The sequence below is a fragment of the Oryzias latipes genome, chromosome 4 (assembly GCF_053564925.1).
Source record: "Oryzias latipes strain Hd-rR chromosome 4, Olatipes_Hd-rR_3.1".
NCBI classification, from domain to species: Eukaryota; Metazoa; Chordata; class Actinopteri; order Beloniformes; family Adrianichthyidae; genus Oryzias; species Oryzias latipes.
The window spans coordinates 11628473-11656453 of NC_136240.1; the positions used below are offsets into that span (position 1 = coordinate 11628473).

The 27981-nt window shown below is 37.2% G+C and overlaps 4 protein-coding genes across 9 annotated transcripts; 1 reads left to right on the forward strand and 3 right to left on the reverse strand.

Annotated features, from left to right (window-relative positions):
* Nucleotides 1–106: 106 nt before the first annotated feature.
* LOC101174093 (deoxyribonuclease-2-beta) lies at nt 107–8208 on the reverse strand. 3 transcript variants are annotated; one of them, XM_078945801.1, is made up of 8 exons: nt 8073–8208; nt 6467–6552; nt 5975–6112; nt 5659–5833; nt 3566–3644; nt 3076–3237; nt 2723–2920; nt 107–867 (listed from the first exon to the last, which is right to left on the reverse strand). In XM_078945801.1, the coding sequence occupies exons 3-8, from the start codon at nt 6082–6084 to the stop codon at nt 515–517; spliced, it is 1077 nt and encodes a 358-aa protein (XP_078801927.1). In that variant the 5' UTR covers nt 6085–6112; nt 6467–6552; nt 8073–8208; the 3' UTR covers nt 107–514. The 3 variants fall into 3 exon arrangements, with proteins under 3 accessions (XP_078801927.1, XP_004067916.1, XP_020557956.1); XM_004067868.5 differs by lacking the exon at nt 8073–8208 and having other exon boundaries at nt 6467–6581; XM_020702297.3 differs by lacking the exons at nt 3076–3237; nt 6467–6552; nt 8073–8208 and having other exon boundaries at nt 5975–6207.
* Nucleotides 8096–11164, forward strand: uox (urate oxidase). Its single transcript, XM_004067734.5, has 8 exons — nt 8096–8230; nt 8636–8848; nt 8972–9088; nt 9264–9342; nt 9625–9811; nt 9899–10022; nt 10756–10839; nt 10920–11164. The coding sequence occupies exons 1-8, from the start codon at nt 8210–8212 to the stop codon at nt 10989–10991; spliced, it is 897 nt and encodes a 298-aa protein (XP_004067782.1). The 5' UTR covers nt 8096–8209; the 3' UTR covers nt 10992–11164.
* Nucleotide 11165: 1 nt separating this feature from the next.
* samd13 (sterile alpha motif domain containing 13) lies at nt 11166–13361 on the reverse strand. 2 transcript variants are annotated; one of them, XM_004067735.5, is made up of 5 exons: nt 13159–13361; nt 12683–12792; nt 12376–12418; nt 12178–12289; nt 11166–12076 (listed from the first exon to the last, which is right to left on the reverse strand). In XM_004067735.5, exons 2-5 carry the CDS (start codon nt 12708–12710, stop codon nt 11933–11935), a joined length of 327 nt encoding a protein of 108 aa, XP_004067783.1. In that variant the 5' UTR covers nt 12711–12792; nt 13159–13361; the 3' UTR covers nt 11166–11932. The 2 variants fall into 2 exon arrangements, with proteins under 2 accessions (XP_004067783.1, XP_011472191.1); XM_011473889.4 differs by having other exon boundaries at nt 13046–13167.
* A 93-nt stretch (nt 13362–13454) lies between these two features.
* On the reverse strand, nt 13455–27969 carry prkacba (protein kinase, cAMP-dependent, catalytic, beta a). Of its 3 annotated transcripts, none has more exons than XM_004067737.5 (10): nt 27609–27969; nt 21679–21740; nt 20916–21044; nt 20260–20358; nt 19765–19847; nt 19550–19676; nt 18638–18733; nt 17941–18063; nt 16637–16801; nt 13455–16551 (listed from the first exon to the last, which is right to left on the reverse strand). In XM_004067737.5, the coding sequence occupies exons 1-10, from the start codon at nt 27652–27654 to the stop codon at nt 16426–16428; spliced, it is 1056 nt and encodes a 351-aa protein (XP_004067785.1). In that variant the 5' UTR covers nt 27655–27969; the 3' UTR covers nt 13455–16425. The 3 variants fall into 3 exon arrangements, with proteins under 3 accessions (XP_004067785.1, XP_004067786.1, XP_078801925.1); XM_004067738.5 differs by lacking the exon at nt 27609–27969 and adding an exon at nt 26204–26698; XM_078945799.1 differs by lacking the exon at nt 27609–27969 and adding an exon at nt 25392–25416.
* Nucleotides 27970–27981: the final 12 nt, after the last annotated feature.

Below are 27981 nucleotides of genomic sequence, written 5' to 3' on the forward strand. Positions count from 1 at the left end.
CAAAAAATAAAAAAAGATTTGGAGTGGGACTTAAAGTTATAACTCTCGATGATGAAGCAACACGTATTTAAAATAATTTTAAAAAATTGTTACTCAAAACACTTAATCATTCTTAACTGTATCTCAATTTATTTAAAAAAAAACCTAAAAATGTAAATACCTGTTTAGTATTGTACACTTTTATGTCCACTAGCTTGAGGTTCACACAGATTTAAATACAGAAATCCATGGACACCATAAGCTCTTCAGTTGATCCATTAACTTGTCTAAAAGTTTGTAAAATTTAAAACATGCAGCTGATCTCCACATTGTCAGAAATTATCCAGTAAAAAACAAATACTTGGTAAGGTTTGATACAAAAATGAACTTTTTTACAACTGATAAAAAGTCCCATGAATAGGAATAAGGGCTTTTTAAACCATGAATTATCCGATAATCCAGTGGTTTTGATTATGACAGTTGTTCATGCTTTCAGTTTTACATGATTTAATTGAGTCAACTTAAGGCCGACGGTTCAGTCATTTAATTTCATTGTGCAGCTGATGTACCAATCCACCAGCTGTCTGAAGGCCTTGTAAATCACAGGGTTGTCGGAGCAGATCAGACCGCCGCCACGCCACAGCTGGGCCCTCTCCCTGTTCAGGTCCCCCAGGCAGGTTACTTGGTCCTCGTAAGCTTGCGAAACGCACCACTTTGAGTGGTCATAATAGGATTGGAAACGGACTAAAGTCGGAAGCTGGATCCTCTTGATGTTCATGGCGTGTCTGGGCAGTGAGCAGTTGGAGGGAAGAACGCGTCCTTGTGTCTGCCAAGACTCCACCAGGAGGTCAGTGTCCAGAACCTGAGCCACCCAGCCCGTGTAGATGTCTAATATGAAAAAAAGGACAGGGTGTGAGGTAGTTCAGTCACACTTTGATAAAAAAAATACAAAAAGAAAGCAGATCAGCTCTGAAGAGATAAGCAACTTTATAAAATGTATCTGGAGGTAGTTAAATATTTTGGATTCATGTCTCTTTACTGTTCCAATCATTGTGTTATAGCAATAAGAATTTAAAATGTTTTCAGCTATTTTTAAAGTTTTTTTTAAAGTGTAATTATGCTTATTTGTTATGGTTATTCGCCAACATTTAAAATAAAAAGGTGGTTTTCTAGGACATAGTTTCTGCAGACCAGCAGTAGGTCATTAGAAATTCAACTCTGAGTTGTGGGTAGACCTCCTGTCATTCATCTGTTTACATGCTCTCCCACTAGCTTACACTCCCTCACACCCCCCACTTAACATTACCAGTGCAACAAAAATAACCAGCATTATTGGAGGTATCCAGCCATACAGAATCTTGCTGGGTTTTGATCAGTAATAAACAGGCTTTTTTTTAAAATGCAGAATAGGCAGTGAGGTGGGGATTTCCAAATAATTTAAACAAAAGTGGATCATTACAGCTGAAAGTGAAATCCGGGTTTTTGGTATTTTTGGATTGTTTTTCTGTCTTTGTTTTCTTTTAAATTTTTTTGGAGTGGGAGGTCTTCTGTCTGTCTTTTCTTCCGCCATCTTTGTTTGCAGATTTGTGCCTAATTGTTCAGAGCACCTGATTGGGCGAGAATCTCCTGGACTGAGCATTCTCTGTTAGAACTCCTCCCCAACTGGACGGAACCATGCTGATTTTCTTCTTTGTTTATAGAGGTTTTGGTCCTTGTTATTTGGTTATTTTATATTTAAATAATTGCTCCTTTTAACTCAAAATAAATCCCAGATTACTTTTAATCAGACTCCTTTTGAGAGGTTTTGAGTTGTTAGGGCCTTTCAACTGTTCTGCCCTCCTTCATGCTACATCCTTTTACAATCCCCTAAGCTGGGTTAGTTTAACACAGATCCAGAAATGGTTAGAGCTCTCGCCTCAGAGCTCAAAGGCCCTGGTTAAAATCCTGCCTGGGTCATCTGCATGCTCTACCCGTGCATGTGTGTGTTTTCTCTGGGCATTTCGGCTTCCTCCTACAGTCCAAAAATTTGCATCATAGGCCAACTGGCGACTCTGAATTGTCCGTATGTTGGAATGGGTCTGTGTGTGGTTGTTGGGCTCAGTCGACGGGCTGGCAAATGAATGCATGAATGGAATCAAGCGGCAGATTTGCCTCGAAAAGTGAAGCCATAATACGAGCAGCTATGAGGAAAGTCAGATTTTGTGAGGAACCAAAGAACAGGAAGCTAGATAAATTATAGAACCAAAGCAGGTGTGCCAGCATAAAAACCCCCACAAATATAAAGCTTTGTGTTGTCATATATGTTAAAGAGACATTACAGAGCTCTTCTGCTTCACCTGTGTTCTGTATAATCTATATGAAGTTTTTGGATTTCTCTATTTTCCAGTCGGTTTACTTGCATCTCGTCAATCATCTCTGAGGTTTTCTCCTTGTTCCGTTGCTCCCCATCTGTTTTGTAACTAAATTCCTCTGAGTATTTTCTGTAGTTGTCCTTCCTGTTTTAGTTTAAATAGGTGTTTTCCTTGAATATTTTGCAACATTTTCAACTGAGTTCTGTTTTTGATAGCATCTGCTTCCTTTCGTCAATCATTACCCTCCTTCCTCTCTGGTTAGAGTTTTTGTATGTCCCACTGACTAGTACCTTGTTGTTGTTTCCTGCTTTTTGTATTGTGTTCTTTCTTTTTTTAGGGTTTGGGTGTTGGGGGTGGGGGTGGGGGGGTCATTGCATAAGGAAACATGTTACCATCTACAAAGTGGTCAGATTTGACGAAGCTGATGAACTTTTCCCCACGATTAGAAAAGAGCGGCTGCATGCTCTTGTCAGAGGCCAGCGCTGGTTTGGAGCCCGCACACAACTTTGCGAGTTGGGGCAGGTCAGCCGACAACGCAGCGGGGACGGAGCAGTTGTAGAAACGGGGATAAAGGTACTCCAGCTGCTGCGCTGCAGGACAGCAGAAAGGACAAAATGACGGTTGCAGTCAACAGCTACATTTATGGAAAACTATATTTGCATTCTGAAACACACGGAAAGACCACCGAGTTAATGTTTAATAGAGTACACGCACAACAGTTCCTTCAAAAATGGGGTTTTCTCACCAATTTTGAGGAACTGGGCATACTGGTAAGTCATACAGAGCAAAGTTTGGCCATTTAATTTGCCTGAGGATGGGTACAGGTAGCCCCTTTCAGGGAATGATGGGAAATGAGGGATGCTGTGTGACAGCCAGAACCCTTTAGCGTGGTCAAAGAGCAGAACCCCTGCAGGAGGCACACAAACACAAGACTGTTAAAAGACCACAGGCGGACATGCAAGCCTGCATGCAGACCTGCAAGCATTTACATCAAAGTTGTGTCAGAAGGCTTGATAACTCAAGAGTCAACAGCAGCTATCAGCCTGATGCTCTTTGGACAGTCCACCCCTTATTGATCTATTATTGCAAAACTGTTGCATTATCAGCCGGAAAACACTCATATTCACTGCTGGAAAAAAGACATTTTAAATTTTGGCATCAATGAAACTAATCCCAGGGTTACTCTGCAACATCAGGGTTTTTATTTATACAATAATGTTTTCTGGCAAACGTACCTTTAGTGTGTCCATAGGCTTGAATGTATTTCAGATCTGGCGGCCCGTCATTGTACAGAACGTAGACCGAGCTGTTGGACTGGGAAGAAAAAAATCCAATTGAACACACATCATCAGCATCAATATTTCATATTTGTTTTTTGTTTTTCCTGAGAATTATTATTGTTATTATTTTTAGTTTATTTTATGGAAGCCAAACGAAGTATTACATTTTATTGCATTTTAAATTGAGCCTGATAGAGAATTTCAGGATTCTGTTCCTCAAGGCAAAAAACTCGAATGAGCAGCAAAACGTCTTGTAGATCCACTTTTTAATGTCCGTTTGCCCTAAAGATTAGAATCCATCCAAAAGCTGACCTAATAATGAGAAACCTCATGTGTAAGTCTTTGATTCTTGAAAAAAGAATAAGTGTTAATTTGTGCTCACTCATTGTAAAGATTACATAGAAAAACCCCTTTTTAAGCAATTAAGACAATTTGGTTTTATTGAATATATCTGGATGAAATTTGGTAAAAATTATCTGAAAACAAATTGAATTTTAACGATCAAATCTCTGACAGCTCAGCTAAGGTTATTTATTTAATTTTGCCCTTTGTGTTGCACCCTAAAATGAAATGAAAGCCTTGCAACTCACTCTGAACATTGAAAGCTTGCAAAGTTTGCCAATTTTCTGACGCATCAGCACTTATAAAATAAAAAAAATAGCCTTTAAAGTCTACGTGCTGGCATTTTTACTTCTACAACCAAACTTTTTGGAATTTTTTTTAATTCTTTCCTTCAGCTCTGAAGCCAGATAAACAAAAAAAAAGGGAACAAAGTAAATTTATTAATAGACACAATCTGAAAATGAGAAGTTTTGGACAGTTATCTTAACAATAAACACAAACAGAATTTATCTACTAACAATTATTTATTGATCCTTACTTAAGTTACACCTATTAGTCTGACTGCAGTTCATTTTTGCAGATTTGGGTAATCTCAAACAGGAATAAAGAAAAAGGGGATTTAAAGTTGAGCTAAAACAAGGGCTGCAACCTGAGACTGTGGAGCCACGTGTGGCTCTATGACCTTTCCACTGTGGCTCTGATTGAAGAAAACAAATAGTTTTCAAGTTTCAAAACTGACTTTAAAGTAAGTTTTTGAATGAGGGCTTCATCCACTGTTAAGGTTTTTAGGAATAACTAATCTTTTGAGTATAGCTTATAAGTAGTTGTCCACATGTTTTAATTCAATATTAATAGTAATTAATCTGATTTATTTTGATTGCATTGGTGGGATATGCATGTGTTTTCTTGGGGTTTAATGTATTTTTATTTATTTATTTTTATAATATTAGATATTTTTAACTGCAATTTTTTTACCCTTATATATTTTATCACGTAAAGCACTTTGATATGGTTTTTAGCAGGAAATTTGAATTTGAAAATAAGTAAGTAGTAAAGCTAAGTCAATGCGTCACCCTACAGTAAAGCTCAACCAATCCATCAGGCGCTTTAGTTTAACAAAGTTGGACTAAAACATTTTGAGCACCTTTTAACAAAGAAAATAAATCTAGGGTCATACTAAAGGTGCAGAGGACTTTAAGGCAGATTTTTTATTTTTTTAATAAATAAATGGAGTTTTAAGCGTACACATTGGTTAGAAAATACAGTAAGGGTTTCTTAATTGGCTCTGATTTTATTTTAGTTTGTTAGATTCATGAATTTCTGATTGAGAAGCACCACAAAACATAAGATAAACTTTTTTTTCTTCACTGCTGACATTACAATACCTGCTACCACTTTGTTTTCCTAGGAGAGACAGGATCTATTTTACTTTAAAAGGAAGATATGTGAAGTGATACATTATTTTTTATTTTGAATTTTTTTTCTTCTTCATGTTAATGTTTTATTTATGCCCAAAAACCCAATAGTTCGTGTATATTTATCATAATAGTATCAATAACTTCAATACAAATCTATTTTTCTGAAGGGACTTTGTCAGTGAGAAATCGACTCTAATGGCTCTGTAAGTGTTGAAGGCTGCAGACCCCTGAGTTGAACTAACCCAGTAATTGTAATAACAAAGCAGAACTGATCCCACACAAACTCACCATGTAGGCTTTTCCCATGTACAGCTGTTTCAGAGTGTTGGCTATGGCTCCTTGGCTGGTGTTGATCATATATTTGCTCATCTGCCATCTCGCTACTGATTCATCCAGGTACATGTACTCCACCCCACTCCCAACCTCACCTACTTTATACTTTGGAAGTTTGTAGATAATAAACCTGAAAAGATTTGAAAAAGAAATGTATTGGTACAAGACAAAAAAACAAACTAATATGCAGTTAATCTATTCATCTGCGGGGGGGAAAGCACCACAACAGAAACACGAGACGTGAATCCATCGTATTAGGAATTCAACTCACCAATCAACTGGATTCCCTTCTTCATTTCTACATGAAATGTCAGCCGCACACACCAAACACGTAAACAATAGGAGAGCAATCTGGCAGCACAGAGTGAAGTGAGTGACCATAATCAGCAGTGGTTGCAGGCGAACGCTCCTGTCAATCAAAAAGAGGAATCTGAAATCTCCTTATAGGGCTGGTGTCTTCCACCCACTAACTTTGAAAGTGAACTCTACAGCTGCTTAGACATGGAAATGGGGAAGTCACTGTTTAGTCATATGACAAGAGGGTTCCTTAAATATTATGCAAACTAAATGGAACTGAAGCTTTTAGCCACAACTTTATCATCATTATTTTTTTCTTTACAGATTGTTCTTTTACTCTATATATGAGCACCGTTTATAGCTGCAGGAAGTGGTGTTGATCACAGAACAGAGCAAAAATCTTCTATATCCAGTTATCAAAACACATTAAGGAAGTATGACAAATTTAAAGTGGTCAAAAACCTACCAGTCACTCTATCAAGAACACTTTGCTCGAACAGGTTGGACCCCTTTTGTCCTTCAGAACTGCATCAATCTTTGGATGTCGTAGAACTACCAAGATACAGGGAACATTACTCAGAGAGTTTGGTCTTTATTGCCATGATAGCATCACGCAGTTGCTGCAAATTTGTCGGCTGAACATCCATGATGCCGATCCCCCGTTCCACCACATCCCAAAGGTGATCTGTTGGGTTAAGATCTGGTGACTGTGGAGACCCTTTGAGTCCAGTGAACTCATTGTCCTGTTGAAGAAACCAGTCTGAGGTGATTCCAGCTTTATGACATGGCATCTTATCCTGCTGGAAGTAGCCATCAGAAGATGGTCATGAAGGGATGGACATGGTCAGCAACAACACTCAGGTAGGCTGTGGCGTTGGAACCATGCTCAGTTGGTACGAAGAGGCCCAAAGTGAGCCAAGAAAATATCCCCCACATCATACCACCACCACCCTGAACTGTTGATCCAAAGCAGAAGGGATCCATGATTTCATGTTGTTGACCCAAAATTCTGTTCCTACCATCTAAATGATGCAGGAGAAATGGAGACTTATAAGACCAGGCAACGGTTTTCCAATCTTTTCCTCAGTTTCCTGTTCTTAGCTGTCAGGACTGGTACCTGGTGTGGTCTTCTGCTGCTGTAGCTCATCTGCCTCAACGTTGGATGTGTTGTGCGTTCAGAGATCCTCTTCTGAAGACCTCGTGGATATTTGAGTTGCTGTTACCTTTCTATCAGCTGGAACCCGTCTGGCCATTCTCCTCTGGCATCAACAAGGCATTTTCATCCACAGAACTGCCGCTCACAGGATATTTTCTCTTTTTCTGACGTTTCTCTGTAAACTAAACCCTAAAGATGGTTGTGGGTGAAAATCCCAGTAGATCAGGAGTTTCTGAAACAACCATTCCGTGTTCAAAGTCACTTCAATCACCTTTCTTCCTCATTCTGATGTTCAGTTTGAACTGCAGAGGATCGTCTAGATCAAGTCTATATACCTAGATGGAATTTTTCTGGCTTAAAAAGTGTGTTTAACTGTTGCAAACTTTAAATTATAATTTATTTTATAGCTCATTAAAAATTAACCGCCTAAAAGTCTATTGATACTAGGAAACAGTAAAAATACCACCAAATGGTAATGATTTCAGTAGCTTTGAGTATCAGAAAGTCTGTATGAATAAAAATATTTTACATTTTGAAAGTGGTAAAGAGAATGTTTCATTAAAAATACTATCCATCCCTGAAATGAATGTAATGTTTCACACATTTATTTTAATTATCATTTGGCTATTAAAAACCCCCCAAAGTTTTTCTTTCTCCCTTTTAAATTTTCCAACTTTTATCTGGGTATAGTCAATGCACACCCAGTGTAAATACCTTAAGGCTCAACTATCATTTTCATTTCATTTATACAAATTAATTTTAAAATTGCCTAAACTACTGGAACAATTTCAAAGTGTTCTGCAGTGAGGAGAAGGGTTTCTGTATGATAAAACACAGGTATGTCAATATAGATTACAAAATAAAACCCAAACAGAGATGAGCCAAGTTAGAAAACGTTGGAATGGTGGGACTTTACCTCATACTTCCAATAGTCTGAGTGGAAAGTTAGAAACACCCTCTGCACAAAAATCCTCCTCCGTTCATGAGAATCGATGTGAGCTGCAGACAGAGCAGGGGGCAGAGGAGGTGTCCCGCACCCAGAAACACTGTACAATGGCGACTGCTGCAAATAAGGTAAAGCAATCACAGATGAGCTGCAAATGATTCAGTATTTTACTCTAACTCATTTTTTGCAATTCCAGCCTAAAATATATAAATTCTGGAGTAAGTGTGGGTTCAATGACCACATGGCTGAAAAATAACCTGCAGGTTATTGAAAAGTGAACAAGTGTTGAGCTACTAGATAGTGAAAAAAAACGTTTTCTCATTTACTGAGACAGTTTTACTTCGATTGAACTTAGACGGGAGAAATGCAATATATTTGGAAGATGCAAAATATTAAAGAATTTAAGGCAAGAAATTTTGGAAATTATGTGCATATACTTGAAACATAAAAAAAAAGGCAAAGCCACAAGGTGATAGCTATATTTATGTTCCGGTGTGTATTCATTGTGTTGATTCCCTGCTTCTGTGATGCAGAATGTGGAGTTTGTACGAACGGGGTATGGCAAGAATATGGTCAAGGTGCTGTTCATCAGGAGACAGGGCAGCCGCCATTCTATCATCGAGCTGAGGGCGGATGTGGAGATCACGCTCAACTCACGCAAGGACTACCTAACCGGAGATAACTCCGACATTATTCCTACTGACACCGTCAAGAACACCGTCCACGCCTTGGCCAAAATCAAAGGGGTAACCACAAAATTTCATGTTTCAAGTCAGCAAGACTGAACCAATTTTACTAGTTTTTATTTTAAAATTATTTATTTTGTGCTTAGATTATGCTTCTAATAGTTTGGGCTCGTTTTGGTTAAGGTACAGACAATTGAGCAGTTTTCCCTGGACATCTGCCATCACTTCCTGACCTCTTTCAACCATGTGCTAAGAGCCAAAGTTTACATGGAGGAGGCTCCATGGAAAAGGCTGGAGAAGGTAAAGCACAGAGTCCAGGGATCAGTCCTTGAACTCTTGTGAGCATTTTTATCTAATGCTTTTAAGAAAAAAAAAACTACAACTAAAAATCAATGTACATGATCTACACTACGTGTTTTTGTTGAAAAGATAAGAATTCAAAATTAATTTTTGGTTACTTGGTAATATTTTTCAGAACGGGGCTGAGCATGCTCACGCATTTATCTACAGCCCAGAAGCCTACCGTTTTTGTGAAGTTGAACAAAACCTCAATGGTAAACAAAACACAGACATACACACAGATTTTCTTATTAAAGCAAAAAGGCTAAATTCAGGTAAAGGGTTGGGTTTAGGAAACATTCATCTTAAACCTTGATACACATCAGTTTAATCTGCAACTGGAGGAATTAGGAATCCTTGGTTGTTGTTTTCTTTCTTCACTGCTACAGTCCCTTAAAGATGGTTATGGTTCAAATCCTAGTAGCAGTACTTGACCTATATCATGATTTTTGTGGTTCCTGATAGCCTTTTCTTTTGTCTCTCTTTCCCTCATCCAGGCCTTCCACTGGTTCACAGTGGGGTGAAGGACATGAAAGTCCTGAAAACCACCCAGTCTGGTTTTGAGGGGTTCTTCCGGGACCGTTTCACTACACTTCAAGACGCCAAGGACCGTTTTTTCTGCAGTTCTGTCTACTCTAGGTGGCGCTACAACAAGTCTCAGGATGTGGACTTTGATGGTGCATGGTAAATGTCTCATTTGGACAACAAAGCAACAATAGAATCAAGGATGAAAGAAGAAGAAAAGAAAAAAAAGGTTTTCTGCTTTTACAGGAAGTGTGTGAAGGAAACAATAATTGAAAAGTTTGCTGGTCCATTCGATCGTGGGGAGTTCTCCCCATCTGTGCAGAAGACTCTTTACGAAACACAGCTTCTTGTTCTGGACAGAATTCCTGAGGTAAACCTTCCAGAAAAATGAACAAACACTTCATAATAAGGAATGAGTCATTTACTTTGTAAATATTGTAAATGTAAAGACTATAAAAGAAAAAAGATGTCATTTAATGCAATTTATACACATTTTCCTTTTGAATTTCATTGGCTACATGTGCAGAACTTTTAGAAACTATTTATTGTTAAGATATAAACTAATTAGAATATACTTTTCAGATTCATTAGAGCGTTAACCTAAAAACCTTCAGTTGTAGGTGGTACAAAATCAGGATAGAAACTGATTCAATATAATTAAAGTTAGGTCTCCAAAATAAATAATTCTTGAACTGTCACACTTTCAAAATAAAAGCATAGACAATTAACATCCAGTTAATCATACTGTAAATATTTTTTGGTTTTAAAAAACATAACTTCTCAACTAATATGAGAGAAAATCATTTTAAAGATAAAAATCATTTCCATTAAATAAATATTTCTGCAGTCTAAAAAGTACTAACAATAACAGTTTAAAACTCATGTACTTTCAATTTAAAAAAGTGATTTTATTCAAACCATTTTTGAGAATGGCCTAAAATGCAAATCTGGATGCTTTTAACGTTTGGAAAAATTAGATTCATACCATCTGTGGGAAAAAAAGCAACTACAGTAACAAAATACAATTATAAGGAAATATTAGCATTTATATTTTGTTTTATTCTGTGATTGTAAAAATAGGACAAGATTTTTTTTCCTTCCAGGTGGAAGAAATAGAGATCGTGATGCCCAACCAGCATTATTTCACCATAGACATGACAAAAATGGGTCTCGTCAACAAAGACGAGGCAAGTCCTTCTGTGACTTTAAATGTTGGCCATAACAGAATGTATTTTTGCGGCTAAAGTGCCATTTTTCTCCTCATTAGGTGTATCTTCCTCTGGATAACCCCTCTGGGAACATCACAGGGACCGTATGCAGGAAACGAGCACGACTTTGAAAGCAGTTGAAGCAACCACCGAAACAAAAAAGTCCTTCTGAAACCATGTGGACAACAAACTTACTGTCAGCTCTCATGATGAGGATCTAATAGTTTAAGCTGATCTTGAATAAGTTTGATGTAAAATGAAAAAAAAAAAAAAAAAGTGCCCGCCAATAAAGATGTTTGCTGAAGTTGTTCTTTGGTGAGAAAAAAAGCACCATTTATTGCAAATCGTAGATTTGAATATTCAAACTCCAGTGTTATGTTGAACATGTACATAGGTCACACGCACTTTAAAACAGTTGTCTGTGCGACAAAGCTGAGAGCACCACAGGTAGGTACATCAGAGTATTTACACATAAATATCTCAATATCAAAAGCCTCAACCTTAAATTAGTTGCTGTGAATAACAAAGAGACTTTTGGTTGGGTGCTTGAGTCGGAGGAAAAAAACCAAAATGTGTTATAACATGCTCTGGACAACTGACACACACAGCTTCAAAACATAAAAACTGAATTTAAGACAAAATTAGACGCATCTGAATTCATTTTTCTGCCGGGTGAGACAGAACTTAAAGTTTGATATATACCATCTTATATACATAAAGGTCTTCTCATCACACTTTAATTTACTTTGAACACACACAAACACGCATCAATCATATCTGCAGAGTATACACCCTAATCGTCTTTCTTTTTAAATAAACAAACAAAACAAAACAAAAAAAACACACTTGCCAAGCAGCAAAAATAAGAATGGTTGAAAGGATCAACAGCATGTGCAGATCATTTTTAGGATCTACAGATATATATATATAAAAAAAAAAAAAAAAAAAAAGAAAAAGCTTACAGCATTCAAATTCTGTTAAGGCGCCACCGCGAACAGACGAGTCTTGGCAGCTAACCTGGGATCTCCTGGCATGATTGTCACTGAGGTGGGTCGTGGGGTGACCTGCAGTGCTATGAGGCGTTAATCTTCAGGTGCTGGGTTTGCAGCGGCTTCACGTGGTACTCGTAGATCTTCAGAGCGGGGCCCAGCTTTATCGACAGCCCCGTCAAGACGTCGTTACGCGTCATCAGCAGCAGGGATTTGCCGTCTATTTCCTGAGGACAAAACAAAAAACAAAAAATGTATCGACTTTGGGCTCTAATTTATAGGATTTCATTTTCTGATGAGGTTGGGGGGGGAAAAAAAGCCAACAAACCTGATCCTGGAAAGCAACAGCCTGCTCCTCAAACCCTGTTGCTTTGAAATAGTTGACAACATCAGCGACTCCCCAGTTGGACGGGTCTGGCAGCTGACCGTTCTCCACCGGGCTGTGGAGAAAGTTACACAACTCATGAGCCTAAAAGCACACAATGTTTTTATTTTATTTTTTCAAATGTATTCCAATAAGCAGTACTTTTTGCTGTCGACTGAGCCATTTGCCTTGTCTTCCATACCGGCTGCAAGAAAAACAAACATACTGATCATAAATTTGTAGGTTTAATTAATATTGCAAAGCAAAACAGTTTAAAAATAATTCAACTGGATCTCATCCCAGAAATCAAGTTACTAGTGTATAAAGGAGCTAATTGTAGCAGAATCGGAAGTGCCTGTAGGGGTTTCAGCAATACAGCATAAATCTGGAACATAAGTAACTTTCAGCCTCCTAATGTAAAGCTAAAACTCGAATTTTAAAGCAGGAAAAAAAAGCATAATTCACTTACATCCTGTAAAGCTGCAGGAATCTTTCATCAGAACTTCAGGAGAACTTACTGTGTGAACAGTTTGAACACCATCACTGCTGATCTGTTAACAGTGTGGAGTTGAGTGTCCGCTGCAAAAAACAGCCACATAATCCAATTGTTAACTATTAATGAAAAAGACTAAACCAATGCTGGTTGTAATCCTTCGACGACACTTGTCAAGAATGGAAATGTCCCACTTAAATTTACGTTTTAAATACATTTAAAAAGGGGGGAAAACTGTATAATATTGTGGTGATAAATTAAAAACTGCGCCGCCACGTCGTTTAGATGCACAAAAATATCCCGAATATATTTTAAAATACAACAAATCCACACGGTTACCTAACCGATGACAGATAGTTCTCGTTCCATCTTCGTGTTTTGTAATAACCCTAACGTTAGGCTAACAGGGATAGTTAGCATCGACTGCTGCTAATAAAAAATTTAACAGTTACCTTATTTTGGGAGATTCCACCTTGACAACAATTGCTCGTCGGGGCTGCACGAATATTTCAACAAAGAAAAGGTTTGTTTACTTATTCAATTATTAACCAATTAATAAACGGCTGTGTTTATTTGATAAAATCAAATTAAAATCAAGTAAAACCAACTAGCTGATTCGCGTTTGCTTCCTTCGCCCACGTCACTAGAGGATCATGGGAAATGTAGTACATATTCATAGGTTTGTGGTCGAAAATTCAAACTAACGCAATGTACGTTTAAAAATAAAGTTTAAATTAACTTCAAACAGTTGTATGTTTAATAAAAAATTTATTACTGTGACATATCCTTTGTTACATAAAAACTGCTACAGCAAAGAAAAAAATCCCCTTGCAAACACAGGTAAATATGGGTGGGAAAAGGTGTCAGCCATTGAAATGATGTGCAAAAAGTGTCACAAACAAAATACAGAAACAGTTCAGATTATTGATCCCATACTGGCACGTGTGGCTAGCTACAATATCTCATAAATTAAGTTTCCATTTTTATTTAGCACTGTAAAGTGGCTCTGGGAAAAGCTTCATCATTTACACCAAAACACACAGATGGGAAGAAGGAAACAGAAACACATTGCCTGTGGCTCTCATTTACTTCTAGCAGGAAAAAGGCATGATGAGTTGCTCTAAATATAATTTAATTTTTGACATTTGACAAAATTGTTTTTAACAATTAAAAAAAAACTTTTTTGATTATGTTGATTTCCAAGGAAAAGAAGAAATTCCCAAATATGTTAAAGTGGAGGCATTAATTCAAATTTAACATACATTTTTTCCTTGATCAATTGGTAAAAAAAAATAAACCCATTTGTTTAGGCTACTGATTCTAAAAAACAAAAACACAAAAAGCAGCTTACTTATAAATTAAACCCAAAAAGTAATGTTTTATTGCAGAAAATTGATAAAACGAGAAATTATTCTGTATACAAAATTAAACTGGGACTAATCAAACAAAATGTACTTTATTCGACCAAAAATATTTACCAATTGAGATAAAGCATTAATAACCCCAAACTCTATTTCAGTATTGATTATGACTGTTGCAAAAATGATTTAAAAAATACTAAAATAATTAATCTATTCCAGCATAACGTCTTCCGAAAAATTTCAAGATTTTAAACTAAAAATTGCTTTAAAACTTCAAATGTAAAAACTGTGAACTTTTGTCGACAAACAGAAACATGGATTTACGAACTTTGCCAACAATTAAAAAAAAAAAAGAGAGAAAAACCATGGAGATGACACTGTGCCCTTATAGGTATGGAAAATCGGAATACATCCTAGAAACGTGTTGATTTGTCATGCTGAAAAAGAGCTTGCAAGAAGCTAAATATTGGAAGCCACAAGAGGGAATGCATCATAAACAAATAGATTGTGAATATTGTTTTATATGTGCTAAATCCCTTCATAAAAACCTTGATTGTTTTTTGAAAAATAATAAATATGCAAAAGCAACAACCAGGAGGAATATTTTACAGAAAATGTCTGATTTGGACCCAAGTCCCTTTGATATAACAAATTCTGTCCATTATGGCTCTTGAAGTTGATAAAATAACATTTACTTTCCCTTTAAATATATATATATATATATATATATATATATATATATATATATATATATATATATATATATATATATATATATATATATATATATATATATATATATATATATTTTTATTTATTTGAAAATACCTTATGCAGCCTGGTAAAGCAGACTGAATAGATATTGTCCTTTCACAGTGCAAGTGATGAGACTACAAGTTATACACAGACTAAGCATATGGATAAAACAAGCGGAACAAGATGAATAAATACGTTATGATATATCCTTTTCTGTTATCCTGACAGTCAAGTGCTTCGCTTTTGCTTCAAGTGGATTATGCCAGGGAGATCAAAACAACGCATCTACTGCTTTAATGTCTCAAGCTGTGACACAAGTTATGTGGAAAAAAAAAAGAAAAAAGAACACAAGAACCAAAAACAACACAAGACATTGTGGTAGCATGACATAACACGACACTGCTGTACAATCATAAAAACGCAAGTTAAAAAATAGGATGAGAACGGCAGATATTTAATGTATGAGGAGTGATCTGCTCAAAGCAGTTAAAAAAAACCACACACACAACCCAAGAGGACAAAGTCTGCCCATAAGAGCAACATAGCTTCACATCCATGACATACCTTGTAAAATGACCTTTCAACTATTGAAAATGTCATCAAGCAAGTTGCAGTCAAACTGTACCGAAACAAAAAGCTACTATGCGCAATAAAATGCTTCATCTTTAGGTCCTTTCTCTGTGAAATCATTTTTGTGCATGGAAAATGTAGAATTCCAATCAAATTATTAAACACACACAAAAAAAATGCTTTGACCAGATTTACTGCTACCCTGGGTTCACACTGCATCCAGTCCGGCTCCGGTCTGGCTTCGGCAGATGAGGCCGGACTGGACTGGATGCCGTTCGAGTGCCTCTTTCACTTTTCAAGCTACGTAAAGTCTTCGGCGGCCGCACCACAGCCGGACCGGATGCAGTGTGAGGCCAGGGTTAGTCCGTCTCCGAGAATTGAATACTGAAGTGGTAAAACAGACAAACGTATCTGCGTTTCTCATTCCACTATAAATGTATTTGTTTGGCCCTACTCTCAAGAAAAAAATTACGTTTTTCCAGTGTATTCGTCTAAGACTGAAGTACAGTGTACATGGTCTATGTCTTTTAAGAATTACCATGAAATGATTACAGTGTTGATTCTGAATTTAAATCTACAAGACACTCTGGCATGTAACGGACAAATATTAATAATAAAAAATAGAAAATAGTCCCTTTCATTCTTGCTTAGCCTAACTATGAGTACCACCAGCTAATATGGTCGCTCTTTGTGCCTCTTAAAAATCATATGAATAGTAGTTTTCCTGTTGCTTTGGACATGGAACTTAAATAAGGAAAGGGAAGACACCCAAAAGTGGCAAACACAGACAGTTAAAGACAAACGATGATAGATAACAAGGTGGTTTGGTACAGAGTGTTGCAGCACAAGGGGTGTCTGCATAATGTGCCTGTGTGTGGATCAGATTTAACTGCACGCAGGACCATGGCAAAAAATACCTCATTCAGCTGTGTGGACGTTTTGTCTGCAATTGTTTTAAGCACGCAATGGCCTCGTTTCCACTTTAACTCTCAACTCAGTCCAGAAACACCAGAGCCCCAATTAGGACTTTCACTAGAAATCAGCAAACTCTTTTCCACACTTTTCTGTTTGCGAGACATGGATGTCTTCCTCTTCGTAGTCATCAAAGTTGCTCGTGTCTCCTGGTCCTCTGCACTTGGGCAAGAAAGGAGCTTCAATCTGGAAATGTAAAGTGACACCATGTCTGGATTAAAACAAACAAACACATAAAAATGGAGTTTATTTGTTTCATAATGAAACACACCTTTCGCTCATAGATTGCAATCCAGTCTGTTGTGGAGAACCACTTGTGGTTTTTGATGTCATTCACACCGTTTTTGAGGTTGCCAAATCTCTTCGTCAGGTCAACCTGTAACAAGTTCCTCAGCAGGTCCTTCAGATCAGAGCTAAAGTGGGAGGGGAATCGAACCTACAACATTCAGAGCAAAGGTTGGAGTGAAAGTTCTGTCCCTTGGTTTTTGTGAGGTATCGTTGGCTGTGTTAACTAAATAATAGAACAAAACTTAGCCTATAAAGCAGTTCATTGTTGTTTAAAAAGGTTCAAACTAAAGAGCTCCGGTCACATGATTGGAAATCGGGCTCGATCAAGCTATTTCAGACTCAATCGAATTCAGAAGTTGCATCCCAATCAGGGATTGGATATTTATTCTATTCTCGTTATTAAAATCATTGCTATACATTTCAAGCTTATTATTACAGATAAATACTCTAATAGAAGTCTGTGTGTCATGTATCGTGTAACATTTTATTGCTGTAAAGTGCAGCAGAATAGGGCATCAGTTTGAGCAGGAAGCACACAAAAATTTTTCAGTAAAGTTAGCATGATAACTTGGACTTCCGGGCTCAATGCATCTTTTAATAAATGTTTAAAACTGACAGCAAGCGTCTATATTGGTTCGTCTTAACGCAAATGTCGACCTACAACAGGATTTCAAAAGAAAAAAAAGAGTTTTTTAAAGAATTGAAGCCAGACATGGCAGTGGGACGGCTGCCAAGGGACCTTCTACAAAGTGCAAGCTCCAGATAAAGGTGATCTAAAACCCCCTCCCCCAAAAATCAATAATGTTAAAAATCAACCAAGACAAATAAGTGTTTACATGGATATGAGCTGGTCGTGAATATTAACCATCATATTTATGCTAAAACAATTTTGGAAGTCATTTTTAATTTTTAATGGAGATATGACTCACATATGATCAAAAGTTTTTAATAGTTCTGAAGATATTAAAGCTACGGACACCAAACCTTCCCATATGAATAATATTCATCTATTTTTATTTGTTAATATTAAACTATTGCACTATTTTTACCTAACTGTTCAGTCTACTTTACAGAAGTGCTCTGGTTAAAGTGTTAAATTATAAAATAAAGTTCATAAAATGTAAAAAAAGGGGTAAAACCTGGATTTGTTTATTTTGTGTTTGTTCAGTATTTTAATGTGATGCTAAAGTATCGGATTGGGACTCAGTATCAGCAGGTACACAAAAAAAAACCCAGATCAAGACATTAGTTCAAACACTCAAACAGGAGCTTTAAATGCGTGCATACTTTGCCGGACACAATCTTTTCATAGATCTGGATGGGCTGGTCTGCAAAAAAAGGGGGGTAGCCAGCAGCCATCTCATAGATGAGAACTCCAAGTGCCCACCAGTCCACAGCCTTGTTGTAGCCCTGGAATAAAAAGGGAAAATAAACCAATCGTTTGGCAGAAATCACTACAGGGAGACAAATCTTCTCAATTCATACATCCATGTGTGGTATGTGAAGCATCTGATTACATGACTGCCAGCAATGCAGTGAAGATATCTACTGAACATGTCACAACTCAACCCCTGGTCTACATGATAATCCCTCCTCCATCTTCATATCAAAGCTGATGTGTTAGTAGTAATTCCAGACATAGTTTGACACCAGCTAAGCTGTTCAGCTCAAAAACAAATGAATAAGAAGTCTGTCCAAGGCAAACACTGAAATTGGAGATCTCTGCCGCAGACTCCCTTGATTAGTTAACCTACAATCCTGAAGCTCCAAAGTTCATGCAAATCAGGAGGAAGGTTTGTATTCAGTCGCCGTAGGTCACTGTGATTGTCTCAGGAAATTTTCTCCTACAGCTTTATTTCTTTTTCCTAATGTGTTTTTTTACACAAGGCTCTTTTAAATTTTATAAAAAAAAAGAAAACATTTTGTTGTGCATCTTTTTCAAAATAGTTTCAGAAGCAGCAGAGCTGCATGCAAAGGGGGCCACCTTGCTGAGGATGATCTCTGGAGCAAGATACTCAGGAGTCCCACACAATGTCCAAGTCCTGCCCTTTACTTTCTTGGCAAAGCCAAAGTCTGTGACCTGAAGGAAAAGGACAGAAACGATTAGGTATTATATTAAGAGCTGCTTAACACCAAATCATTTCATTAAGTTTCTTATTCATAGAACAGCTTTGGTGCTTTTTCTGCCTGTTAGAATAACAAATCTGTTCCCCCAGTAACAGGAAATAAGCATCTGCTCATTAGCTGATGAACTACGTAGAAATAATCAGAGGTGAAACAAAAGTACAAATAGATAGTTGAGAATCACCTGTGCTTTACACAATACTGCTAATTTGGATGGAAGATCACATTTTTTTTTGACCAGAAAAGACAGATCAATATTTTTTCACTTCAGTCCGACCATTTTTTGATCCATTTTAAAAGTGTATATTTGAATTATGTTAAACCGTTTCTGCAGAAGTTCATTAAAAAGGCGCCTCTGAGAAGTGGGTGGGACCTTTGGCGCAGAGCAACCCCAGCCCCCTCCCGTGCCCCGTTGCTGAGACATCTCTGTTTACACCCTCCCCCAGTGTGCCAGCTCAGACGAGGAAAACAAAGACGTTCATGGATTTAGTCGACTATAAGTGGATGCAGGGAGCTTGCGGCCCCCCCAGGCTATTTTCTAGGTCTTTTTCAAACTGCATTTTTTGTGTGATTCAAAACAATTTGAACAAAGAAATACTAAAAAATGCAATATTGAGCCTAATTTTCTTTATATATGTCCTCCATCTTGAGAAAAACATAATTTTAATCAGAGTGGGTCTTTAATTATGAATATTAAATGTAAGCCTGGTGGATTGCATCAAGGATTGTTAGAACACACTATTGCCAAGAAACAACCAGATAAACTGGATACCTGGATATATCCATGTTGATCTATAAGCAAATTTTCGGGCTTCAGGTCTCTATAGATGAGGTCTAAAGAGTGAAGGTACTCAAACGTGAGCACTATCTGAGCTGCATAAAATCTTGCATGGTGTTCACTGTGAAAGAGAAGCCAACCACGTTAGACTGAGTAGAACAGGGACAGAACAGGGCAATATATAAAAGTAAAAACAATGTGCACAACACCTGAACCGCCCAGTGCGCCTGAGATGGGAGAACATCTCTCCGCCGGGCACATATTCCATGACCATGTAGAGGTTTGAGTTGTCCTGCGAAAAAACAAGGATTGTACCATCAACTAGTGTTACACAGCACATTTTAAACCGGTGAGATTATTCCTAAAAAAACACATTTTTCCTTCTTTTGCTAAACGTGGATGGAACAGAGCCTGAATTACATACACTCCACTGATTTGTTTGGAAAGATACCACAAGTCTAACATGCAAAAACTAACACAGACACTGTCAAACAGTTGCAAACGAATTTTTTAGAGTTGCCAGTCAAGTTCTGCGAGTGTTGTACTTTGGCAATATGCAAAAGAAGAAAAGTATCTAAAAAGTTCAGAACAGCGGCATGATGAATGCCAGAGACAGATGTTGCCTAAGGGATGGAGGAAGGGTGTCTACTTTTATCTACCGGACTAACATCTGTACCACAAAATAAAGTCATGTCTTTTGATACCTTAAAAGCATACACCAGTCTGACAAGGAAGGGGAAGGACACAGCTTGAAGTATTCTCTTTTCATTTAGAGTGTGTTCTATTTGCTTTAACTTCACCACCTGAAAAGCAGCACAAGACAAAAAACAAAACAAATGAGAGTTACAGCTTGGACTGTTCTAAGCTTCCTTTTTTTTTTTTTAACCAAAACACAATTACAAATGTTATTTTGAATCTAAAGTTAAAGTAAAATGTTCATTTATTAAATGAATAAGAATTAAAAACTGAGGAAACAAAAGGTTTCTAGTAAGAGAAGTTGAAGTTTGGTGTCTGGTTTGCGAGAAATGAAACTGAAACTTGCAGATCTGACGCCTCAAAAAACGTTTGTTAAGTTCAGCAAAGAGGCTCCATAAGAGCAGTGCAAAAAAAAAAAAAAGACATGCAAGCTTGCATCAACGACTCTTGCATCGACGTTTAAAGATCAGAACTCTCATGAGAAACTTTAATGAGGTTTTTGGTCATATCGTGCGCATGGTAAAGGAAAGGATGCGCTGTATTTCTCTTTATGAAAAAAAAAACGCCTTGCACAATCACATGTAGTGAAGTTGTACTTTTTTGCAGAAGTAACCTATTTTAACTTTTAAAAACCTTATTGAGGTTTTTAAAACTATGGGCTTACCTTTTGTTTGTCCAGGATCTTCATGGCATAGAACTGGTTGGTTGCTTTGTGTTTCACAAGCATTACCCGTCCAAAGGAGCCAGTACCCAGAGTCTTAAACCTCTCAAAATCATCCAGGCTTGTTGTGCACTGAGAAAACAACGAGGCAGCAAAAATGTGAGGAATTTTTAAGGTTTCTTTTTTGGACATACGTTTTGGAAAAGGAAACCTTTCATGCTAATGTCTTAAGAGTACAAGGTACATTATTAACAGTTTTTAAGCCAACACCATGTACAACATTTTAAATTGAAAGGATTGTCCAAAGGGATGCAATAACTCACTTTCTCCACACTTTGGTTCAAACCTCGGATTTTGGTTCATGGTACTGTTTTGGTTCAATGTTTGATTTGTGTATTCCAAAACAACAACTAGAGACAACATTTTTTTTTTAATTTGCTAATAAGTAAATTACAATGAGAACCATTCAGTTGGCTCATACTACGCCTGGTGTAATGCAATAAAACAATACATTCTAAATCCTTCTTAAATTTAGCACAGTTGCTGAAACTTCCAAAATAAATGTCCTTTGTTTGCGGTAGAGATACAACATTTTACTTTCCACGAGATTTAGTTTATTGGTGTTTATTCCGTTTTTGATCAAGAACTGTAGTGTCCCTATTGTCCATAAAACAAAAAACATACAACTTTCCTTTGAAATAAATACATAAAGACCTTGAGGAATTTGAATTCTAAAAAAGCAAAGTTCTCATGGAGAACAACATACCTGAGGAGGACACTCCCATTTTCTTAAAAAATCTTCTTTGGCTTTAGCTAAGAACTCTTTCACTATAAAAAGACAAGGTTACAATTAAACAATTGGAGCTTTGGGACTCACAGACTGTCAGGTACACATGATCAGGAGAAACAAACCAATCCAGGGGAAAACAAATGGGAAAAAAAACAATAAACATACACAATGTCAATCATACTTTTAGGGTAACAAATGCATTTTAAGGGCAAGCAAATACAAATTTGAGGGAAAACAGGTCTATAGAGATGGGAATCAAGAACCTCTGGTAAACTGGTCCAGAATGGTAAAAACAGCAGTACTGACACCTGAGGAAATCTGACAGATGTCTAGTAAAAATATGTATTCTTTTGATGATGAAGCTGCTGGATGTGTGTGTTTCTATCCTTCCCTAAAGGTCGTGTAACACAGCCACTACATAGATTTTGCCCATATTGGACAGATGAAAATTGGTCAAACGTGAATTGTCGTGGTCTTTTGTGAAGTTTCCACAGATGTATCACAGATGAACCATATTAAAACCACAGAAGATGTACTAATAAACCACGCAAAGAACACCTAATTTAACCGAAAACACGAACTGTGTGTGATTATTGCGCTGTTTAGATGCAATTCATTAGTGACTGGTGAGTCACAGTTTCAATGCGATATGTACGCCGTGTACGCAATATAAACGTTATACATCGGTGTGTGCAAAGTCCAATTAGACATACGTGGAACGGTTGTGGAAAGCCACAAATTTGCATAAGCACACAATTGCGAAATATTTACGTAATAATAGCGTAGAATTGGCGCACATCGACGAATGACAAACGCAAGAAACACTAACAAGTTACGTCTACCACGGATGTATCACTGAAGGCCAAACTATCCTAAGTGGTAAATGCACAAAATGTACACAGTGGCTGTTGAGAAACATGCTTGGAAAAAGGATGAAATTGAGGCCACTGCAGCCCCCTGAGAAAGGTATTAAAGGTAAGACATTGAAAGCCCTGTGAACTTTAATACATGTTTGATGAGAGTAGGACAGTTAGACACTGACCATCACTGAATTAAAATATGAAAAGAAAAAAGCCCCAAATTTGTTGTCTATTTTAAACGGTTTACAATTCTTCACTGTAGCAGTCATGCTATCTCATGCTCAGTTGCCAACGGTAAACATTTGCCAATATCTTGGCCTGTTTGTTATCTTGGCAACCAAAAGAAATTTATCATTTGTTCCGTTTACAAGTATTTTCAGCTGGAGGATACTGTGCCTGTGCTGCCTTCTTGCTATTTCTGTTTGGGCCGGGCTTGTCTGTGTGCTGCAGAGACCCATATGCATTTAAAAAGCAGAGTGAGAATTTCTACTTTTGTCAGAAAATTATAGAATTATTACAGATTCAAAGAGTTTTTTTTCAAAGGGGCAGATTTAAAACCAGTCAATAAGTATTTTTGCAATGTGGGTGTGTCTGATGTTCTACAGGAAGTACTGAAAGTATGGAAACAATCTAGGAAGATATCCTGTTTCCAAGTCAAAATAATTACAAATAAAGATTTCCATCCATTTTCTAAACCCGCTATATCCCTTTTGGGGGGACTGGGCTGCCAGAGACTACTGTTGGGCGAGGCGGGGTACACCCTGGACAAGCTGCCAGTCCATTGCAGGGCCACACAATCACTCCCACACACACTCACACCTCCACTTAGGAGTCTTCAACTAAATTTTAAAGAGGTCCATATAGAAAAAATGATGTTGACAAAATTATGTCTTGATATTCAGTGTTATATGTATTTTTAAGTAGCCGAGGATTGGTTGCACATCTGCATTTAATTAATATTCAACTCTCACTTGAAATTATTTCAATGCAACTTTTGGACAGTATTTTATGTCACATAACATAAAACACATGGAACTGTGGACCAGTACTGGTTTGTGGCCTGGGGGTTGGGGGGGACCCCCGATTTAATGGGAAAAAGACAGCCCATCGAAAAACACAGAGTTGGAGCTTCTTGTACATTGCGCGACTCGTACTAAACTCGTTAAAATAGTGGCACCCATCGTATTAGATTTGTGTCAAGTTCGGTCCGAGTCCAGGTCTGGGTTCGCATGACCCAGCTTCCGGGTCCGGATCCGGACCGCTAGTTAGTGAGCCCTGCTTTAGAGCAACCAATTATCTTCTGAAGCACGTTTTTGGACTGTGGGAAGTCCGGAGAGCCTGGGAAGGACATGCAAACTCCACACAGAAGGGTCTCATTCCAGATTCAAAGCTATCTCACTGTGAGGGAACAGCGCTGACCACTGCGCCACCGTGCAGCCTAAATATAGATATCATTTTGGGTAAATAAAGTAATTTTTCCTTTTTTTTTTTTGGTCACTCTCGTTTAATCAGTAAAACTACACCACAATTACTGCCTCATGTTCTATAACTAGATTTTAAACTCAGTATTGATAAATCATGATACCCATCTCTACAGAACTGCATTGATACAACTACTACTTTTTTCTTATGTGAAAGGTGAGACCAGCACCCCATAGAAAACATTCTCAAGCCTTAAATTTCCATTTCCAGAGAGAGTGGGAGAAGTTGGAAAGGCAGAAGGAAAGATGATATGCACAACACTTCTTTGACTACAGGGCAAGCAACAGAGAGACGGTGTGTTTATGAAAGTCACTGCAGACGTGAGGTGTCCAAAGTCATTGAGTCCTTCAAAATAAATAAAAAAGACCGAACTGCTTGTTATCTAAATGCAACACTTAAACTAAAGTCATCTACAATAATCAAAAGCTTTAAATTGAATTGAAAATGGCACCAAAGCAAAAACATTAAAATAAAATAAAAATAAAGTGCTTGCCCCCTTTTTTAATGTATTAATAATATGACATTAAAAAAATCATTTTGAAGTAAAAAGCAAAGCACAAAAGCCATGTGATGCAGAAAAACAAATTAATGGAAAGTTTCTTTGCCTAATAATGAAATAAAAAGTTTGTGTCACCAAAAGAATACAAATATAAAAATGTAAATATGCATACATGATATGCTGCAACTGTGAAGAAATGAGGGCCGACAGACCAAAGCTAAACATAGCATTTATTGAAATGTACTTTTATTGATTGGACTCTAGTAGAATCAATCTTTAGTTTTTACTTTCTTCACACAAATTCTCTAAAACAAAAGAATATTAAGAAAAATATAGGGACAGGAATCTTTACTGATTAAAAGCAAAATTTTAAAAGCAGAACTGGAGGGTTTACTGTCCAAACTAAAAACACTAAATGTTTAAATAAACACTATGTGGTAAAAATAACTGTGAAATCAGGAACCCTTCAGATTAAACTCAGATTCAACTTAAACATGCGTTTTTTCAAATAAAAATGTCAGTTTTTAATCTTTTTTATTTGTTAAATGAAGTCTAAACACAACCAAAAAAACTAAACAAATAAGGAGAAGAAAAAAAAGAAGAGCTTTTTGGATTTTATTTTGAAACCTCTGGATACCATTGCCAATTATAAGTAAGATTTAAATATCTATGTTTCCATGTATTCTAATGATACTTTGCTTCTGTACCACTCCCACTTTTTACTTATAGATCTTTAAAAAAATTATTTTGGGATAAAATAAAGCTTGTTTACTATAAAAATTGACTAAAATGTATAAAAGAAAGGTTCTCTGTGACTTTGGACGTCTCCGTTGAAAAAGTGAGCATACCAAAAATCTCTACAGTTCACCCAGGGTTTGCAGGAACATTTACCCACATGGATGGAAATGATGAAAAAGAGAAAGAGAGGAAGAAACATTTATGAAAAGCTACAAACATTTTAAAACACGCGGCAGAACAACACAAAAGGCAATGCAAGGCAAAACTGCAATCTGATTTTAAACGTAACTGAAGGTTTTATTGCTAAAAATGCATCAAAAAGAATTAGTTTCTATTAAAATCAATACATTTCTATTGAAAATAACTTTTTGCTAATGTAGAATGTACAGCATTAAAAGAAGCGTAAATAATAAGGCTAAACATACAAACAAAATAAAAATGGCTGCCTTTGTATCTCAGTTTTTAACAATGCACTTCACCAAGCCAAACCACAAGAATGACAGATGCCACAGTGCTGGAAGCGCACACGAAAAACACTTTTCAAACAGGAAAAACAGTGCACAAAAGTTTCAGAGAAAAGATATTTATGACGATGCAAAAGCACCACAAATGTTTGGGCTGCACAAACGGGTTCCACCAAAACACATCACACTACCGACTCATCCAGCTCCGGATCTATCAACGTCATAAAAGCTGGAAAGTACTTCTTTTGATGGCTTTTATTTTTTTTGGGGAAACCAAAACAAAAATACAAAAAAATAAAACTCAAACTTGACAAGTTGTCAAACCTGTCATGATTCCATTTGTGGAAACAGATGCCTCGTAAATTTGTGTTTGAAGCAAAGGTGCCTCCCACACTATTTGAAGATTCAGATTTCAGATAAAGACACTTGTAAGAGTAAAGTAAATACGCTGTACTTACTCAGCTTATCCCATGTGATGGTAAACTCAGAGATATATGGTACTTCACTCGCCTGCACTTTGTGCTCCTGTCCACTTTTTAGATATTTGTGGATTAAGCGGCTGGCAAAGGACTGATCCTTTCCTTGGGCCATTTTAAGACAAATGTCTCAGTGTTTGAGAAAGAATGTGCACAGGCAACCGTTTTCAGCCTAGACATCAATGACAGGCACTTCCTGTATGCAGTCAAGTGCTCTGCAATGGTTGGTTAACCACATAAAGTTAAGCTTCCTGTTCATGTACTGTTCCACAGCTTCAGTGGAAAAAAAGAAAAAAAAAAAAGTATGTCCACTTTTTAAAATACAACGTCATTGAAGAGCTCTTCGGCGTGTTTCCCGTGAAAGGAGCCTCTTTGTGTTCAAAACAGCCACACAAATTAAACAGAGGCAAGAAAAAACAAATCCAGCCTTGCAGAGTCAAGTCATAACACAAAACACGGCTATGGAATATTCAGAGTGCTGATATGAGAAGTGTGACACCCACAGACTAACAGAAAGAGGAGGCATCTCCAGACTACTGTGCTCTCTGGTGGTTCTATTTGACATTGCATTCCTTCACTCTTCCTGATTCTGTTATATCACGCCTTTGTGATGCAAAAAATCTTTATATTTCACTAGGGAAATATGCATTTGAAATCTAAACAGAGAACATGGCGGAAATGTCCTGTGTTGTTTTTTTTCACCCCGCACCTCCCTACAGAAAGCACAGGTGGCTTAAGTCACAGGCCTGCAAGACCGTGAGAACTACTGCCAATCAAAAAGCAGGTCAAGATCAGGACTCTGCAGACAAGCCACTAGCTATGGCACAGTTTAATGGATTAGATCAGACAGTACTTACAACTTTAAATAGCCTCAATTTATTTTACCACCAGGGTTAAAAAGTGCTTGGGACTTCAGATTTACCCAACTTCTTACCCCATATCTCTGGGAGTAAAACAACTATTAACATTCATTCATCCATATAAGCTTTTAGAAAAGACATTCCTTAACAAAATAAGGCACACTTTCAAAATAAGTGAATTAATATAGTGTTAAATTTGGAAATTCAATCATTATAGCAGTAAATTTCAAATGAAAACACAATTGATAGACAAACTGGTTTATTATTAGTATTATTATTATTATTATCATTGGTTTGTCAGTTTCCCAAAGGAATTATCAAACAGTCATCATAAAAAAAGCAAACAGCACCCTGTAATGTATCTATTTATGTGATAGCCATGATGAGGCTGTACTATTTGCTAATACTGCACACATGCTAAAGTGATGCCCTTCTTAAATTTAGGAATAAAAAACAAATATTATTTAAAAACAAACAGACTGACATCACGCAAAATGACTGAATATTAGATAATCCCAGATGCTCACCGCTTTCTTGCTCATTGCCTTTCTTGGCAGTTGCTGTGTTCCCCATCGTAGGAAGACTGGGCGATCCACAGCTGGCTAGGACTAGGAGGGATGATGATGGTGGCCGTCAGCTAACAGGGTCCTCCTCCGTTAGCTAGCTACGAAATTTCCGCTTGCTCCTGATGCTTCGCTAAAAACGACATCTATAAATATTCTTTGCAGACAGAAGCTGAACGCGCTCCGCTAATCACCTCGCTAATCTTTATGTATGGAGCTCTTTGTTGCTCATGTATGGCTCCGCTGGAACAACAACATGATCCAGACTTTTCACCTCTGCCTGCTGTCGCTCTGTGATGCGTTCAGGTCATATAGGAATACCCATGGACGCACTTGC

Coding starts and splice junctions, on each gene's coding strand:
- uox (XM_004067734.5), top strand. CDS start 8,210: ATGGCGACTGCTGCAAATAAG. Junction 9,812..9,898: donor GTGGACTTTGATGGTGCATG/GTAAATGTCTCA, acceptor CTGCTTTTACAG/GAAGTGTGTGAAGGAAACAA. Junction 10,840..10,919: donor GTCTCGTCAACAAAGACGAG/GCAAGTCCTTCT, acceptor TCTCCTCATTAG/GTGTATCTTCCTCTGGATAA.
- prkacba (XM_004067738.5), bottom strand. CDS start 26,336: ATGGCCCAAGGAAAGGATCAGTCCTTTGCCAGCCGCTTAATCCACAAA. Junction 21,741..26,203: donor CATCACATGGGATAAGCTGA/GTAAGTACAGCG, acceptor GTCTTTTTATAG/TGAAAGAGTTCTTAGCTAAA. Junction 18,734..19,549: donor ATCAACATGGATATATCCAG/GTATCCAGTTTA, acceptor CTTTTCCTTCAG/GTCACAGACTTTGGCTTTGC.
- LOC101174093 (XM_078945801.1), bottom strand. CDS start 6,084: ATGGTCACTCACTTCACTCTGTGCTGCCAGATTGCTCTCCTATTGTTT. Junction 5,834..5,974: donor GAAGGGAATCCAGTTGATTG/GTGAGTTGAATT, acceptor AAATCTTTTCAG/GTTTATTATCTACAAACTTC. Junction 2,921..3,075: donor TGCCCAGTTCCTCAAAATTG/GTGAGAAAACCC, acceptor GCTGTCCTGCAG/CGCAGCAGCTGGAGTACCTT.
- samd13 (XM_004067735.5), bottom strand. CDS start 12,710: ATGAAAGATTCCTGCAGCTTTACAGGAT. Junction 12,290..12,375: donor GGCTCAGTCGACAGCAAAAA/GTACTGCTTATT, acceptor CTTTCTCCACAG/CCCGGTGGAGAACGGTCAGC. Junction 12,077..12,177: donor CTGTTGCTTTCCAGGATCAG/GTTTGTTGGCTT, acceptor TTTTGTCCTCAG/GAAATAGACGGCAAATCCCT.